The sequence below is a fragment of the Triticum urartu genome, chromosome 7A (genome assembly GCF_056163025.1).
Source record: "Triticum urartu cultivar PI428250 chromosome 7A, HENAU_Tu73, whole genome shotgun sequence".
Lineage (NCBI taxonomy): Eukaryota > Viridiplantae > Streptophyta > Magnoliopsida > Poales > Poaceae > Triticum > Triticum urartu.
Window position 1 is genome coordinate 173,850,170 of NC_141879.1, and position 16,574 is coordinate 173,866,743.

General features: G+C 42.4%; 1 protein-coding gene across 1 annotated transcript; it reads right to left on the reverse strand.

The window, feature by feature from the left end:
- Window positions 1–252: 252 nt before the first annotated feature.
- LOC147958838 (uncharacterized) lies at window positions 253–1,915 on the reverse strand. The gene is made up of 3 exons (XM_087535816.1): window positions 1,691–1,915; window positions 628–717; window positions 253–528 (listed from the first exon to the last, which is right to left on the reverse strand). Exons 1-3 carry the CDS (start codon window positions 1,913–1,915, stop codon window positions 253–255), a joined length of 591 nt encoding a protein of 196 aa, XP_087391942.1.
- Between the last annotated feature and the right edge of the window lie 14,659 nt (window positions 1,916–16,574).

Consider the following 16,574-nt stretch of genomic DNA (forward strand, 5'->3'; position numbering starts at 1 on the left):
AAAAGGAAACCCTTGATAAAATGATGGATTACAGCATATGTGTGATCATTGCAGCACCTGAACTTTCAAAACACTGAAACAAATCATAGCAGATAAATTTAAAAACCAAAAATACCCAACATAGATAGCCACATGCATATAAAATTCTTCCAACCACCAAAAGATAACCCACATCCTGTTCACAAACATAGTTCACCCACATAGTTCAGCAAACAACCTAAAGTACTTAAAACACATCATGACATCATAACATCAGGGAAGGGGAGACAAGACTTTGGCTAGGGAAGCATGCTGCCCCATGATCTTGTAGTCCTCGCCGTGGATGGCCACATATTCTGCATGAGCTAGAAGGTGAACGAAGCGGTCGGACTTTGGCTTTGGCTTGGTGGTGCAGTAGGGGCAGCGCCAAGTTTTGGTCCTGCTCTTGTAGTAGTAATCCACGCCCTTCACCCTGATCTTCTCCTCTTCCTTCTCTTTGAAGGAGGCGAAGTTGCCACGGTCCACATCCACATCTTCCCCAAAGACATACTGCACACACGAATGAATTACATTAGTACATTACAGATTCATGGGAATACACCATGTCAAACAAACTAAATGAACAATCTAAATTTCAAGTAGGCTTACCTCATACTCTTCATCGTCACCATACGCTGGATCGTACGGGTCGCCGAAAGTATAGTCTATCTTCCTCCTCTTCCCCCAACCATCATCCTCCTGAATATACAATTACATCCATCACTAGTAAATACATAAGGCAATTGAAAATTTAGATATGCACATATGACATTTTGATCATAGGGCTAATATACTATGATCCTATTTGCATTTTCCATTGTCATTTGAACAACATAGCTAATATAACTACATATTGAAATTTAGATATGCACACTTGATCTTAGGGCTAATATACTATGATCCTATTTGCATTTTCCATTGTCATGCACACACATTGAACAACAGAGCTAATATAACTACATATTGTGGACATATTGTGAACAACATAGCTAATATAACTTGAAGCAAATAACTTGAGTAGCATTAAAAACCCTAATCTATGAGCACTAAAAACAAATCTAATAAGCATCATAGCATTAAAAAAAGGAACAATTGTATTTGTGCCCCTAGTTGGGTCATGCTCGACTGATTTGCCCCTATTTTTTCAACAATTGTGGTTTTGCCCAGCTCACTTCACTCGCCTTGTGTTTTTTGCCCTTTCAAGGCAGTTCCAACCAATCACGGTTCGCCATGTGGCGACTGCTCACTGGTCGGAACCGCCCCGGAAGGGCAAAAACACAAGGCGAGTGAAGTGAGATGGGAAAAACCACAATTGTTGAAAAAATAGGGGCAAATCAGTCCAGCGTGACCCAACTAGGGGCACGAATACAAAAATCCCTTTAAAAACCCAATCTATTCACAACATCTAGCATTTTTGCAACGAATTTATCCAAATCTAAAAACCCCAATCATTGCAGCACCTAAAATCATAGTTCACAACATCTAGCTAGAATTTTTGCAACCAATTTATCCAACAACCCCTAGTCCAAAAACCCCCATCCCCCAACCCATACAGAAAAACCCTGGCCCATCCGTCAAACCAACTACTCTAACCATCTGAACTACTGTATGAATCACAATCGAACTAACTCTACAAGCTAAGCAAGTGCAAATGGGTGCCCAGTGCAAATACCTGCTCCTCCACGGCAGGCGGCGCAACGGGGGCATCGGGATGGACTGTGCCGCTCGACGCTGTCACCTTCTGCAGCGATGAGGCGGAGCCCGCCACATCCACAGTGGTTGCGAGTTTCCCCGCACCACCGTGGACGCCGCCGACATCCCCGTTCACCGCGCCCTGACCTTGTAGCTCCACCACATCTCTGGCCGCTGCGCCGGCGTCGCCACGAGCGTCGGCCATCTGACAGATGGAGGCGATGAAGGTGAGGAAGAGAATGCGGTGGGGGAGAGCGAGACGGTGCGGTGGAGGCAGTGGAGGAGAGCGAGACGACGACGGCGTGCAGAGGAAGACGATGCGGCAGCGAGTGGATTTGGGGGGAAATGGTAGGGGCGATGGAGGTGGTTGCCCTCTTTATATGATGGGACGTTCCGGGCATGTCCATGGACCCGTGCTACCCCACGACTGCGGTCTTGCATGCTCCCACGTATAGGCGGCCCCACTCGTCAGCTAATGGTCAAAGGCATTGACCCGACGGCAACGTCTGTTATAACTAGTTATGAGGGTTTCGGGCAAGGGAGTGGGGAAAAGTGAGCAAAAGTTAACAGAGTGGGGATGAATGAGTAGATCTAAATATTTCAAAAAATGAGTAGAGCTAAGGAACCAGGGCCACAGAAATAAAAATCCCTATTTAATAACAAAAGGCTCTAGTAATTATTATGAGGCTTTTATATTTAATTTAATATCAATAGGCCTAAAAAGGCCAAGTGGTGGAAGGAGAATTTGGCGACAAGGACCCGTGTAGGGGAGGCACCCACTTTTCCAAGTGGGGTGGCCGAATTGGACTAGGGGAGGGACTCCTCCCTCTCCTAGGACGGCACACCAAGGAGGGGCTCCTCCCCTCCTTGTGTGGTGCCCATCCTCTCCCTCCAACCTATATATACTAGAGGATTTTGCACTTTTTGGACATGCAAGTTTTGGAGCCTCCTCTAGTTCTCTAGTTCTAGTTGGTCCTAGTTGATCAATTAGAGCTTGACATAGATCCTCTAATCCTCATAATTAGAAGCCCAGTGTGGTTCTAATATCCTCCCTCTAATTCTCCGGTGATGATTAGCTCTGGATGGACCATGAAGACCATACGCTTGCAACCAAGTAGAGAGGCCATGCTTTCGTTCTTCCGTTTGAGGGATCCTTCATGGGTGGTTCACAGGATCATTCATCTATGGTTCGAGGGACTCCAAGTACGATATACACCAACTCATCTACTTCTGCTGCCACTCAGAGTCAGTAACGATCATTATCCTAACCGTTAATGCATCTTCATATTGTTCCTTGGTGATCGTATGATTATTTTTTTTATTCTCTACTATGTTTCCCAACACGTTCTCCGTGATCCTGGGTACCTGCGGGGATGAAGAACGTGAATGAAACAAGCGAAAACTACAGAACAATTCTATTTCACACATACATGACGTTAATTCAAAGCACTTCCATCGATTCCTCCAACAAATATATCGGGTTGCAAGGATATTTCCTCAACCCTTACCTTACCGGACTACTCACACATGGAGATCAGATCACACGAAGAACACAGACATCATGAAGGTAGATTGATTGATAATATGTCTTACATTGGATGCCGTGTGTGATACATGATTACAAGTATGATTAGAGGAGGAAGAACTATGGTGGAGATGGAGATGGGAAATGATAGTAACTAGGGTTGATGATGAAGACGACTCTATTGTGAGGCTTTACAAAGTTTGTTCAGGTGGATGAGAAACATTGGTTTCCATGCCATACGACCGCTCATGCGAGCGGGCGCGGTCGCTGATAGCCCACAAGTATAGGGGATCGCAATAGTTTTCGGGGGTAGAGTATTCAACCTAAATTTATTGATTCGACACAGGGGAGCCAAAGAATATTCTCAAGTATTAGCAGTTGAGTTGTCAATTCAACCACACCTGGATAACTTAATATCTGCAGCAAAGTAGTATGGAAGTAACGGTAATGGTGGCAAAGGTAACAGTAACTAAGCAAAGATCAATACGTGAAAAGCTCGTAGGCATGGATCAGTGATGGATAATTATGTCGGATGCGATACCTCATGCAATAGTTATAACATAGGGTGACACAGAACTAGCTCCAGTTCATCAATGTAATGTAGGCATGTATTCCGAATATAGTCATACGTGCTTATGGAAAAGAACTTGCATGATATCTTTTGTCCTACCCTCCCGTGGCAGCGGGGTCCTATTGGAAACTAAGTGATATTAAGGCATCCTTTTAATAGAGTATCGGACCAAAGCATTAACACTTAGTGAATACATGGACTCCTCAAACTACGGTCATCACCGGGAGTGGTCCCGATTATTGTCACTTCGGGGTTGCGGATCATAACACATAATCGGTGACTATAGACTTGCAACATAGGGTCAAGAACTCACATATATTCATGAAAACATAATAGGTTCAGATCTGAAATCATGGCACTCGGGCCCTAGTGACAAGCATTAAGCATAGCAAAGTCATAGCAACATCAATCTCAGAACATAGTGGATACTAGGGACCAAATCCTAACAAAACTAACTCGATTACATGATAAATCTCATCCAACCCATCACCGTCCAGCAAGCCTATGATGGAATTACTCACGCACGGCGGTGAGCATCATGAAATTGGTGATGGAGGAAGGTTGATGATGATGACGGCGACGGATTCCCCTCTCCGGAGCCCCGAACGGACTCCAGATCAGCCCTCCCAAGAGAGATTAGGGCTTGGCGGCGGCTCCGTATCGTAAAACGCGATGAATCCTTCTCTCTGATTTTTTTTCTCCCCGAACGTGAATATATAGAGTTGGAGTTGAGGTCGGTGGAGCACCAGGGGGCCCACGAGGCAGGGGGGCGCGCCCCCACCCTCGTGGACAGGGTGTGGGCCCCCTGTCCTTGATTCTTTCGCCAGTATTTTTTATATATTCCAAGAATATTCTCCGTGAAGTTTCAGGTCATTCCGAGAACTTTTATTTCTGCACAAAAATAACACCATGGCAATTCTGCTGAAAACAACGTCAGTCCGGGTTAGTTCCATTCAAATCATGCAAGTTAGAGTCCAAAACAAGGGCAAAAGTGTTTCGAAAAGTAGATACGATGGAGAAGTATCAACTCCCCCAAGCTTAAACCTTTGCTTGTCCTCAAGCAATTTAGTTGACAAACTGAAAGTGATAAATAAAAACTTTTACAAACTCTGTTTGCTCTTGTTGTTGTAAATATGTAAAGCCAGCATTCAAGTTTTCAGCAAAGATTATGAACTAACCATATTCACAATAACACTTAGGTCTCATATTTACTCATATCAATGGCATAATCAACTAGCGAGCAATAATAATAAATCTCGGATGACAACACTTTCTCAAAACAATCATAAAATGATATAACAAGATGGTATCTCGCTAGCCCTTTCTGAGACCGCAAAACATAAATGCAGAGCACCTTTGAAGATCAAGGACTGACTAAACATTGTAATCATGGTAAAAGAGATCCAGTCATACTCATACTCAATATAAATTAATAGTAATGGATGTAAATGACAGTGGTGCTCTCCAATTGGTGCTTTTTAATAAGAGGATGATGACTCAACATAAAAGTAAATAGATAGGCCCTTCGCAGAGGGAAGCAGGGATTTGTAGATGTGCCAGAGCTCGATTTTTGAAACAGAGATAAATAATATTTCAAGTGGCATGCTTTCATTGTCAACATAACAACCGAGAGATCTCGATATCTTCCATGCTACACACATTATAGGCGGTTCCCAAACAGAATGGTAAAGTTTATACTCCCCCACCACCAACAAGCATCAATCCATGGCTGGCCCGAAACAACGGGTGCCTCCAACTAACAACAGTCCTGGGGGAGTTTTGTTTGCAATTATTTTGATTTAATTTGAGCATGGGACTAGGCATCCCGGTGACCAGCCATTTTCTGGTGACTGAGGAGCAGAGTCCACTCCTCTTGAGAATAACCCGCCTAGCATGGAAGATACAGACATCCCTAGTTGATACATGAGTTATTCGAGCATACAAAATAGAATTTCATTTGAAGGTTTAGAGTTTGGCACATACAAATTTACTTGGAACGGCAGGTAGATAACGCATATAGGAAGGTATGGTGGACTCATATGGAATAACTTTGGGGTTTATGGAAGTGGATGCATAAGCAGTATTCCCGCTTAGTACAAGTGAAGGCTAGAAAAAGACTGGGAAGTGACCAACTAGAGAGCGACAACAGTCATGAACATGCATTAAAATTAATCAACACTGAGTGCAAGCATGAGTAGGATATAATTCACCATGAACATAAATATCGTGGAGGCTATGTTGATTTTGTTTCAACTACATGTGAAAACATGTGCCAAGTCAAGTCACTCGAATCGTTCAAAAGAGGATACCACCCTATCATACCACATCACAATCATTTTAATAGCATGTTGGCACACAAGGTAAACCATTATAAACTCCTAGGTAATTAAGCATGGCATGAGCAGTTATGATCTCTAATTTTCATTGCAAACATGTTTCATTCATAATAGGCTGAATCAGGAATGATGAACTAATCATATTTACAAAAACAAGAGAGGTCAAGTTCATACCAGCTTCTCTCATCTCAGTCAGTCCATCATAAATCGTCATTATTGCCTTTCACTTGCACGACCGAACGATGTGGATAATAATAATAGTGCACGTGCATTGGACTAAGCTAGAATCTGCAAGCATTTAATACACAGGAGAAGACAAGGTAATATGGGCTCTTGGTTAAATCTACAATAATGCATATGAGAACCACTTCACATTTTCATCATGGTCTTCTCCTCTCAACCCCCAAAGAAAGGAATTAAAACTATTTACACGGGAAAGCTCCCAACAAACAAAAGAAGAACGAGAAATCTTTTTGGGTTTTCTTTTAATTATTACTACTACAGGCATGAAAAGTAAACTAGCTAAAAGCTACAACTAATTTTGCTTTTGTTTTTCTTAAGGTTTATTCAAGCACACAAAAAAAAAGCAAGAAAAAGGAAAGTAAACTAGCATGGATAGTACAATGAAAAAGTATGAGCACCGACAACTAGAATGAGTGTGCAAACATGAATGTAATGTCAGTGAGAAATACGTACTCCCCCAAGCTTAGGCTTTTGGCCTAAGTTGATCTATGGCCACGGCTGGCCTCGCGGATATCCAAAGTTGTAGCTGGGGTCGTACTGAGATGCAGCGGCTATTGCCCAATGAGCTGCAGCTTGGAGGCAAGCTGCCTCCGACCTCCTCTCATACTCGTTCGCCTCCTCCCTGGTTATAGCATATCTCCCTTTTGCCTGAAAGTCAAAGAAAGCAGGAGCAGGAAGAGCACACTACTAGGGAAAACCTTATACACAGCATCTTAGCAGTAGCGCTGGACAAAACAGGGTGCTACTGCTAATTAGTAGTAGCATTTTTAAATAGACCGCGCTACTGCTACTACTTTAGCAGCAGTGCGTTCTGCGAAACTGCGCTGCTGCTATATTTGTACAGGGCGCCGATGGCTAGCCCCACTTAGCAGTAGCGTGTACCAATGACCAGCGCTACTGCTATGGCCCATAGCAGTAGCACGTTTCTCTAAAACGCGCTACTACTTACTTACCTTATCCTGGAGCTGTTCACCCTCTCACACTCTCTCTCACTCGCTCTCGCCCGCGTCGAACCTGTACGTCGTCCGCCGCCGCCCCGCTGCTCCTCGTCGAGGTACTCCCTCCTCCCCCTTCTCCTCCGGCCGCCCTCCTCCCACCACCCCTCTCCCTCCTCCTCCTCTAGTCGCCCCCTCCCTCCTCCTCCTCCGGCCGCCCCCTCCCCTCCACCCCCCGCCCCTCCCTCCTCCTTCTCCGGCCGCCCCCTCCCTCCTCCGATCCCACCGGCCTCCTCCCCCTCCTCCTCTCTCCTTCCTCCTCCCTTCCCCTCCTCCCTCCATCTCTTTTTTCTGTTTTTCACTATAGTTTTTTACTATTGTATAATGTAGTTTTTTTTACTGTTTTTAGTAAGTGTTTAAAATAATTAGTAAGTAAATTTAATAAACTAGTAGAACTAGTTTAGTTTTAGTAAGAACTAGTTGAATTAATAGAACTGATGTATTTTTAGTAAGAAAATTAATATAACTAGTTGAAGTAGTTTATTTTTAGAAAGAACTAGTTGATTTCTATTTATAGTAAGTTTATATTTAGTAAGAACTAGTTGAATTAATAGAACTAGTTGAACATGTCACATTTGTTGTTATTTTTTTAGTTTAGTCAATTATTCCCGCATCGACGTCGACGATGCCTATCCCGCATCCTTGTCGTCGATACCCGTCGTTCGCTAGGGTTTTAGTTGTATTAGTGATGTTATATATATGATACTATTCGGGATGTATTAGTGATAACTTATAGGGTTTTTGTTTTTGCAGAAATCAGGGAGCCCCTCCATCATCCTCGCTGTCGTCCCGTCACCGAACCCCTCCGACCTTGAGGTGAGACTAGCCAAATCTCCATGTCAATATGAGTCCTATAAGATATGATGTAGATAAAAACATGTATATCTTGTGTTGCTCAAATAGGATATGTGGTTGCCCAAGTGGGCGGTCATGTTCAGGTTACACCTCCGAGCGGCCTATTTTTTGCTGGAGTGTTGATTAATTTCCGTTCCGACAAATTTCAGGCGCTCGATATGTCCTTTTTAGCAAAGGTCATGCTGGATTTTTCTGTGAATTCTAGCATGACTTGTGCTAGAATATGTTGGAAATATCGGGTGGCCTGGATTTTCTCGAAAAATAATTAAACGACATTTCGGGTTGACTTTAAGTCTGTCGAGGCTCCACCATATATGAGAGGACGAAGAATCCCGACTGTTGTCATGGGGGTCGTTTCTCCTTCTTCTCCTTCTGCTAGACCTTTGTTATGCACTAGGGGAAGGAGGCGTAACGACCATCACCGACGGTCGCAAATGTCAGAGAGGAATCAGTGAGGGAGAGTCTCTACCATATATGAGAGGACGAAGAATCCCGACTATTGTCGTGGGGGCAGCTTCTCCTTCATTCCCGTGTGCTAGACAATTTGGTGTAATGCACTCAGGAACGAAAGGAGAAGCTACCATCACCGACGGTCGAATATATACACCACGTGAGCTGAGAGTTTTCAAGAAAAGACTCGACAGACCGATAGTCAACCTGTGATGAATAATAATGATCTAATTTAGTTTTTTTAGTACATATATTTAATTGTACAAGTTTAATCTTTGAATTATGAACGTAGGAAATGTCGTACTCGGACGATGAAAGTCTCCCGGGGGAGTGCAGCTGGTACCACGATGATCGAGGTATGTGCGACAGGCCTCATCTGGACGAAGATCGGCACTTCAGCATTAAGCTCGAGGAGACCTTCGATGTTGAAATGATACGCACCGACGACAAGTGTTTTTTTCATAATTAAGCACGACTTCAACTATTTCAATGTGTAATTTTCATCTTTTACAATTCGACTAGCCTATCCCATGCCATGCAAGACGCTATGTCTTGGAGAGGATGGGTTTTGAAGACCATGAAAATTTTCAAACAAAGAAAATACACCTAAGGACCCATCATGATATGGATTTTGAAGTAAATCTGTACAATTCTCATAGCGTAACCCATTTTGGTTGCCAAAATTGGGAACCACTTTGCAAGATGTATGGTTTTTATGAGGATATGATTGTCACCATGGATCTTGGTGATCCTGACATCGAGCAAGACAATATGGACATTTGGGTCCTTGTTGATACGCTTCCGATTCTACCGCTATGTGAGTTTCTCAAACATAGTTATTAACTAATTTATATTGTTTATTTCAAAATAGTTGACAGCTTATTTTCATTCTTCAAACAATGTGCGAAAGATGGTAGACAAAACCCACTACACCGATGGCTCCAAATTAACTTATAAGGATAAAAATCATCTGATCGCATTTCTGTACTGATCTTGAGAATTACAATACCTATTATCGAACTCCTCCAAATTATGGTGAATATGTGCCACTAGTGCACGTGTTGAACCACGGTAACTTCTATGGAGATACCCTGGTAAGATTTTTTACTATTACGACATCCGTGCATCTTTTGCATACTTCTAAAACTAGTACATCATTGCTAACTATGAAGTTATTACTATGTTTTTCAACAGAAAATCCCGATGGATTGTGTGCCTCATCTGATGTATCAGAATGGTCGCCTTGATGTTTTGAACATACAGCCAGGTCATCCTACGGATCTCACCTGTGCATATCGGATTTCTAAAACCGGTGAACACATGCTAATCAAAGAATGGAAAAAATATTTGGACAGTCGTAAGGAGGTTCTTGGAAGCAACATTAAGCGAAAGGCAAGAATTGGAGAAAGGATAATCTCCATTCTCCATAATGAAGAGTCAGGGGCTATCTTGTTTTATGCTATTTTACCTAAGAGAATATAGTAGGTCCTAAGAGAATGTAGTAGGTCCTATGAGGTACAATATGTTTATTATGTGGTACAATGTGTTGAGTTGATGATGAGGAGTAGTTGTGATTATGACTAGTGTCCAACTTGCTATGTGATGTCTCATTGATGAAAACGATGATCATGAGGAGGTGTTATATGACAATGATGTATTATGATGATAAGTTGTTAATGATATGATGATGATGATGATGATATTTATTATATTATTGGGTGAAAGAACCGTGGATTAGTTTCAAGTGGATGGACATCCACTTGAAACTAATCCGCGGTTCTTTCACCCTGTGATGTAATAACTCATTATGATGTAAAAACAATCTCTAAATTGCTGCTGTATGAAAACTTGTATAAAGGTATATGAATACAACATGAAATAAAAGTTACACCACCGGCAGCTGCACTGCACATAGAGCCAAGCAGCACCACAATCTCAAAGACAAGCCGGCGCGCACCCACGCCCTGGCCCACCGGTCAAATCTGGGCTCGAAGCCCTGCAGCAAAGCGCCGCCGGCTAGGGCTGGACAACGACCACGCCGGATCCACCGCACACCGGCCCCGCAGCCTTTGTCGCCCAGCCAGCTATCGAAGAGGGGCTCCACCAACAACGCCATGAGGATGCCGCCGTGGTGCCCCAATCGCAGCGGCAAACACGGCGGCAGCGGCGAAGTGGCCAGCGTAGAGGGGAAGTGTGGTCGGCGGCGCTGGGTTCTTCCTTGCTAATCCTGCGGCGCGAGTGCGACGAGTGATTCACGAGCAAACGTAGCGCGTGTGGTTTCTTCTGGACCACACAATGTTGGAGCGCTAGTGTGGCAGTTTCTTCTAGCAATCAGCCGACGTGTTAGGCATGCACGCATTCGACCGGCAATTTTTTATCCCGTTTTTACTTGAAGTTGAGATTCTTCATGGACCAGTACGTGGTAATTAGCTCCAAATCCATCACGTGGTGGTGTTAGTATGTGTTTTTCCTCGGAACTATGCACACGTCGGATTTTATGCTACATATTTCTATTTCAAGAACTCATACTAACTGGCTACTACTATGATGTGAAAACTGAAAAAGGGACAAATATCATCCACAACTGGATAAGGATTAGGCAATGGTGTACGAACATACACACACACACACACACAAAAGTTAAGGCACACACGGCGAAAACATATATGTTGCATGTATGTCCCATGAAGTAAATACAAAATTAATTGTCTCATAGAGTGCATAATAAATCATGGGCGCCAAAACACAGACATTTACATGTCATCGCAATGCTGGCTTTAGTTTATTTCAATGAAACTGTTTTTCCAGACCAGTAAAAGGATGCCATGCCTGATCTCACTAAAGAAGGACATGTTGGAGGTGGTATGAAGAAACTTGGCAACCAACTTATACATCATTTTGCCCCAAACATTGATGTTATGGAGAAACACCAACAATTACATCCAGGTAAAATCACTCTGGAAGTACTGCATGCACAACATTTTTATTTTCTAATGGCAGTACAATGATGAATCTGTTGATGTGATATGATATGCACTTTCACTAGGCATCGATAATCTGATCTACAATGTCGTAAGGAAGCAATACTCTTCAACATCATTTTTCTGCTTCCTAAATTGTATCCATGAAAAACACGGTACTAGCAATGCATGTATTGGTATTAATTAACTCACTCATGCTTATTTCAAATGTTTAGGGATACCACAGTACAAACATATTCTTTAAACAAAAGAATGTAGTAAACAAAAGTAACCTACTTTAATGAACCAGCTTACTTTCTTAAACAAAGGTAATTACAAAAATTGTTATATTCTATCACCATGATTTAAGACATTAATGAATCTATGTATGATAGGCTTAGCTTTACTTAGTGTTAATCATCTAAAAGGAGATAGACAGAATATTATAGTTGGCTAATATCAACTTAAACTAGAATAGAAACAACACGTCAAAATGGTTGCACAACTTTAAAAATAGGTTGTGGATAAGAAGTAAAACATTATACAAACAACACATATATTCTGATGCTTATTTGTAGCTGTAGCGACCCGACCTCAGGCGGTCAAGTCTCTGTGCTTCAGTGTCATCCCTGGATCGGTAATGCTGACACACACAGTACTCGAAGGATTTATAACAGAGTAGCAATCACACACTTATTACATCGGATGTCTCAAAAGAGAACTTATTAGAATAAATATGGCTTAAGGCCATCTAACACGATAACAGCGGAAGGCTTGGAAGATGAAGTGAGTCCATCAACTCCAACAGCATAGCTGAGTGCATGACAACGGCCTAGCGAACCTTACTCCTCGTCTGAAAAGTCTGCAACATGATGCGTTGCAGCCCGAAAACGGGTCAGCACATGGAATATGCTGGCAATATAACACAGTAGAGCAATGAACAGATAAATGCTATCACTACATGCATATATGGCTGGTGGAGGCTATATGGTTATATGTTTTGTGAAAAGCCAATTTTTCCCTACAACAAAGGAATAAGTTTTATTTAACTATCATGGTGGTTGAAACATCATTGAGAAGGTACCTCCAACTCAATCCTAATTAAAAGTAATTATCGACCCAACAAATTAAATTAGAGTGATGAGATACAATAGGATAATCCAAGTACTAGATACTCAAGATGTCCATAATCGGGGACACGGCTAATCATGATTAGTTTGTACACTCTGCAGAGGTTTGCACACTTTTCCCCACAAGACTCGATCTCCTCCGTTGGATTTCTAGCACTACATGATGTTTGAGAAACGGATGACCGAGACACAGTCTTTCAGAAGCATTAACTCTTTACTCCGGTGGACAGTTACACCTACTTTCCCTCTACATCTGCTAGCCCACCACTGAAAGAGGTCACACAACATACTCAACTATGCCAGAGCCCATAATGGATTGTGGCTGCACACGAAAGTTTCTAGCATGAACAATCTTATGATCCGTTTGAGCCTGGGTGGCGGGCCATAGGAGGATCACACGGTATATCCCCGGGATCTCCTAGGACAACACTGGATTTCCCAGGTGCCAAACAAGCAATCCACCCAGATGTGTATTAAAGTTGCCACCTTAAGTTGAACCATTAATTAACAACCTCACATCTGTCATGGATTCACTCACCCAATCCTACGAGCATAGCATAGCAATAATAGCATAACATAGAAGTAACTCCCAGGGTTTGATAATAAACATGGCAATAGGTTCTACCTCATCATCTACTTCCCAAACCCACAAGTTAATCACATCCTAATCATGTAGTGTTTGAGGATTGGAACTAATGCATAAAAACTAGGTATAAAAGAGTATGATCAATGTGTTACTTGCCTTGCTGACGATCCGCAAAACCTAGTGACTCGTAGTAGCACGCTTCGCACTCCGGGAATTCTATTGCAAATACACAATAACATACATAAGAAATCAACAAATATGCACATGTAAAACTCAAATAAGAAGATCTAACTAGAAAGTTCAACTTAAGAACTCCGTTTTGCAAAAAGAATCAAATCAAACGGAGCAACGAAACTCAAACTGCGAAAGAAACAAGATCCGATTGCTAATCTGGACTAAAGTCAAATTTTACAGTACCAAAATCTTGTTCAAGTTGGTTAAACAGAAAGAGGGCTTCGAGAAAAAGATCTAGGCGCTTGAATCGCCTGATTCCGACAAACGAGCGAAAAGATAAACTAAAACGAAAATCGGGTCAGAAATCGCGATCGGAAATAATCGCGAAAAACCCTGGAAAAAGAAAACTAACGAACAGGCTAAAGAACGAACGTTCGCTGTCTGTGACTAACGGGTGAACGGCGTTCGTTTAAATGAACAAACGGACGAACGTCCACAAAATAAATAAACCGACAGAAAAACCGATCTAATAAAAAAAGAGATCTAGGGTTTCGAAAAAAACCGAACGGTTTTCGAGAAAAAAACTGACGAACGGCGCGGCAGCGACGGCTACCTCGACGAGGTCGGCGGCGGCGGCGGGGCGGCAGCAGGGACGCGACGACGGCGCGGCAAGGCGACGGGGCGGCGGCTCGGCACGGTGGCGGGGGGAGCTTGCGGCGGGCTAGGGTTTCGGCAGGGCTGGCGGCTCTATGGGCCTCGGGGTCGCGGGCTCGGCTTATAAAGCCGGCCGTTCTAGGCGTCCTAGCCGGACACGGCTCGGAGTTGGTTCACTTTTTTTTAAACGTGTCGTAGAAAAACGAAGAAAAGAAATACTAAACGGACTCCAAAAATTCTAAAATAAATTTTTCCCGTCCTCTAAAAATATGCCGGACAGAGTGAACATTTATTTGGGCCTATAATGCAATTTTGAAAAATGCGTATTTTTCCTAATTCAAATAAAATTGCAATAAAATCCGAATAAAATCAAATGTTTGATTTTAATATTTTTCCTCCAATATTTCATTTATTTTGGAGAAGTCATATTATCTCCTTGATATGAAATATTTTCGAAGGGAAAATAAATTAAAACCAAAGTGATCCTTGTTTCAATATTTGATAAAATTCAAATATGGAAATCGTGAAATCCCCAACTCTCTCTGCGGGTCCTTGAGTTGCTTAGAATTTCGAGAATCGCCAACGAAAATGCAATAAAATATGATATGCATGAATAACCTATGTATAACATTCCAAATTGAAAATTTGGGGATGTTACAGTAGCATAATTAGATTAATTTATGAATACATTGAGAATATTGCATATAAGGTAGAACATCTATATGACAAGACTTATCGATTAGCATACACGACAGAAACATGCACGCTTGGATGCTGGACGAAGTATACCGCATTTTTACTTTGTGAAGATAACTCAAGATAAACATTACGTGTACGATATTTTTATTATCAATACGTTAATCTAAATATAAGGTTGTTTACTCGATTAGTTGGCTAGGATTCATGTCCCATGTTTTAGCCCCAAAGAATCATATTATTAATTGAACCTTCATTTTTGTCATCATCAAACTTATTCTTTACATCGCCAACCTGATTAATTATAATTGACGTTTGCTTGGCAGCAAAGCACATCAACTTTTTTTATTCCATTGCAACGCACGGGCATTTTTGTTAGTATAAAGAAAAGCACTTCCAAGGACACATGGGAATTGTTGTCAAGCTAGTTTTCATCATGCTCATATGATTCGCATTTGTTACTTTGATAATTTGATATGTGGGTGGACCGGTGCTTTGGTGCTATCCTTCCTTAGACAAGCCTCCCACTTATGATTAACCCCCCTGCAAGCATCCGCAAATACGAAAGAAGAATTAAGGTAAACCTAACCATAGCATGAAACATATGGATCCAAATCAGCCCCTTACGAAGCAACGCATAAACTAGAGTTTAAGCTTCTGTCACTCTAGCAACCCATCATCTACTTATTACTTCCCAATGCCTTCCCCTAGGCCCAAATAGTGGTGAAGTGTCATGTAGTCGATGTTCACATAACACCTCTAGAGGAGAGACAACATACATCTCATCGAAATATCGAACGAATACCAAATTCGCATGATTACTTATAACAAGACTTCTCCCATGTCCTCAGGAACAAATGTAACTACGCACAAAGCATAATCATAATCAAGATCAGAGGAGTATTAATTATCATTAAGGATCTGAAAATATATTCTTCTACCGGATAAACCAACTAGCATCAACTACAAGGAGTAATCAACACTACTAGCAACCCACAGGTACCAATCTTAGGTTTTGGGACCAAGATCGAATACAAGAGATGAACTAGGGTTTCAGAGGAGATGGTGCTAGTGAAGATGTTGATGGATATTGACCCCCTCTCGATGAGAGGATCGTTGGTGATGACGATGGCGATGATTTCCCCCTCCCGGAGGGATGTTTCCCCGGCAGAACAGCTCCGCCGAAGCCCTAGATTGGTTCTGCCCAGGTTCCGCCTCGAGACGGCGGTGCTTCATCCCAAAAGCTTCTTCCTGATTTTTTTTCCAGGGTAAAAGACACCATATAGCCAAAGATGGGCGCCGGAGGCCTGCCAGGAGGCCCACAAGGTCAGCGGGCGCGCGCAGGGGGGTAGGGCGCGGCCTCCACCCTTGTGGCTGGCTGGTGGCCCCCTCTGGTGCTTTCTTCGCTCAATATTTTTTATATATTCCAAAAATGTGCTCCGTGAAGTTTCAGGACTTTTGGAGTTGTGCAGAATAGGTCTCTAATATTTGCTCCTTTTCTAGTCCAGAATTCTAGCTGCCGACATTCTCCCTCGTCATGTAAACCTTATAAAATAAGAGAGAATAGGCATAAGTATTGTGATATAATGCGTAATAACAGCCCATAATGCAATAAATATCAATATAAAAGCATGATGCAAAATGGACGTATCAACTCCCCCAATCTTAGACCTCGCTTGTCCTTAAGCG

Excerpts from the sequence above, each read along its gene's own strand:
- LOC147958838 (XM_087535816.1), bottom strand. The coding sequence starts at position 1,915 with ATGGCCGACGCTCGTGGCGACGCCGGCGCAGCGGCCAGAGATGTGGTG. Across the intron at positions 718-1,690 it reads CGCCTGCCGTGGAGGAGCAG|GAGGATGATGGTTGGGGGAA; the intron begins GTATTTGCACTG and ends TTGTATATTCAG. Across the intron at positions 529-627 it reads GTGACGATGAAGAGTATGAG|TATGTCTTTGGGGAAGATGT; the intron begins GTAAGCCTACTT and ends TCGTGTGTGCAG.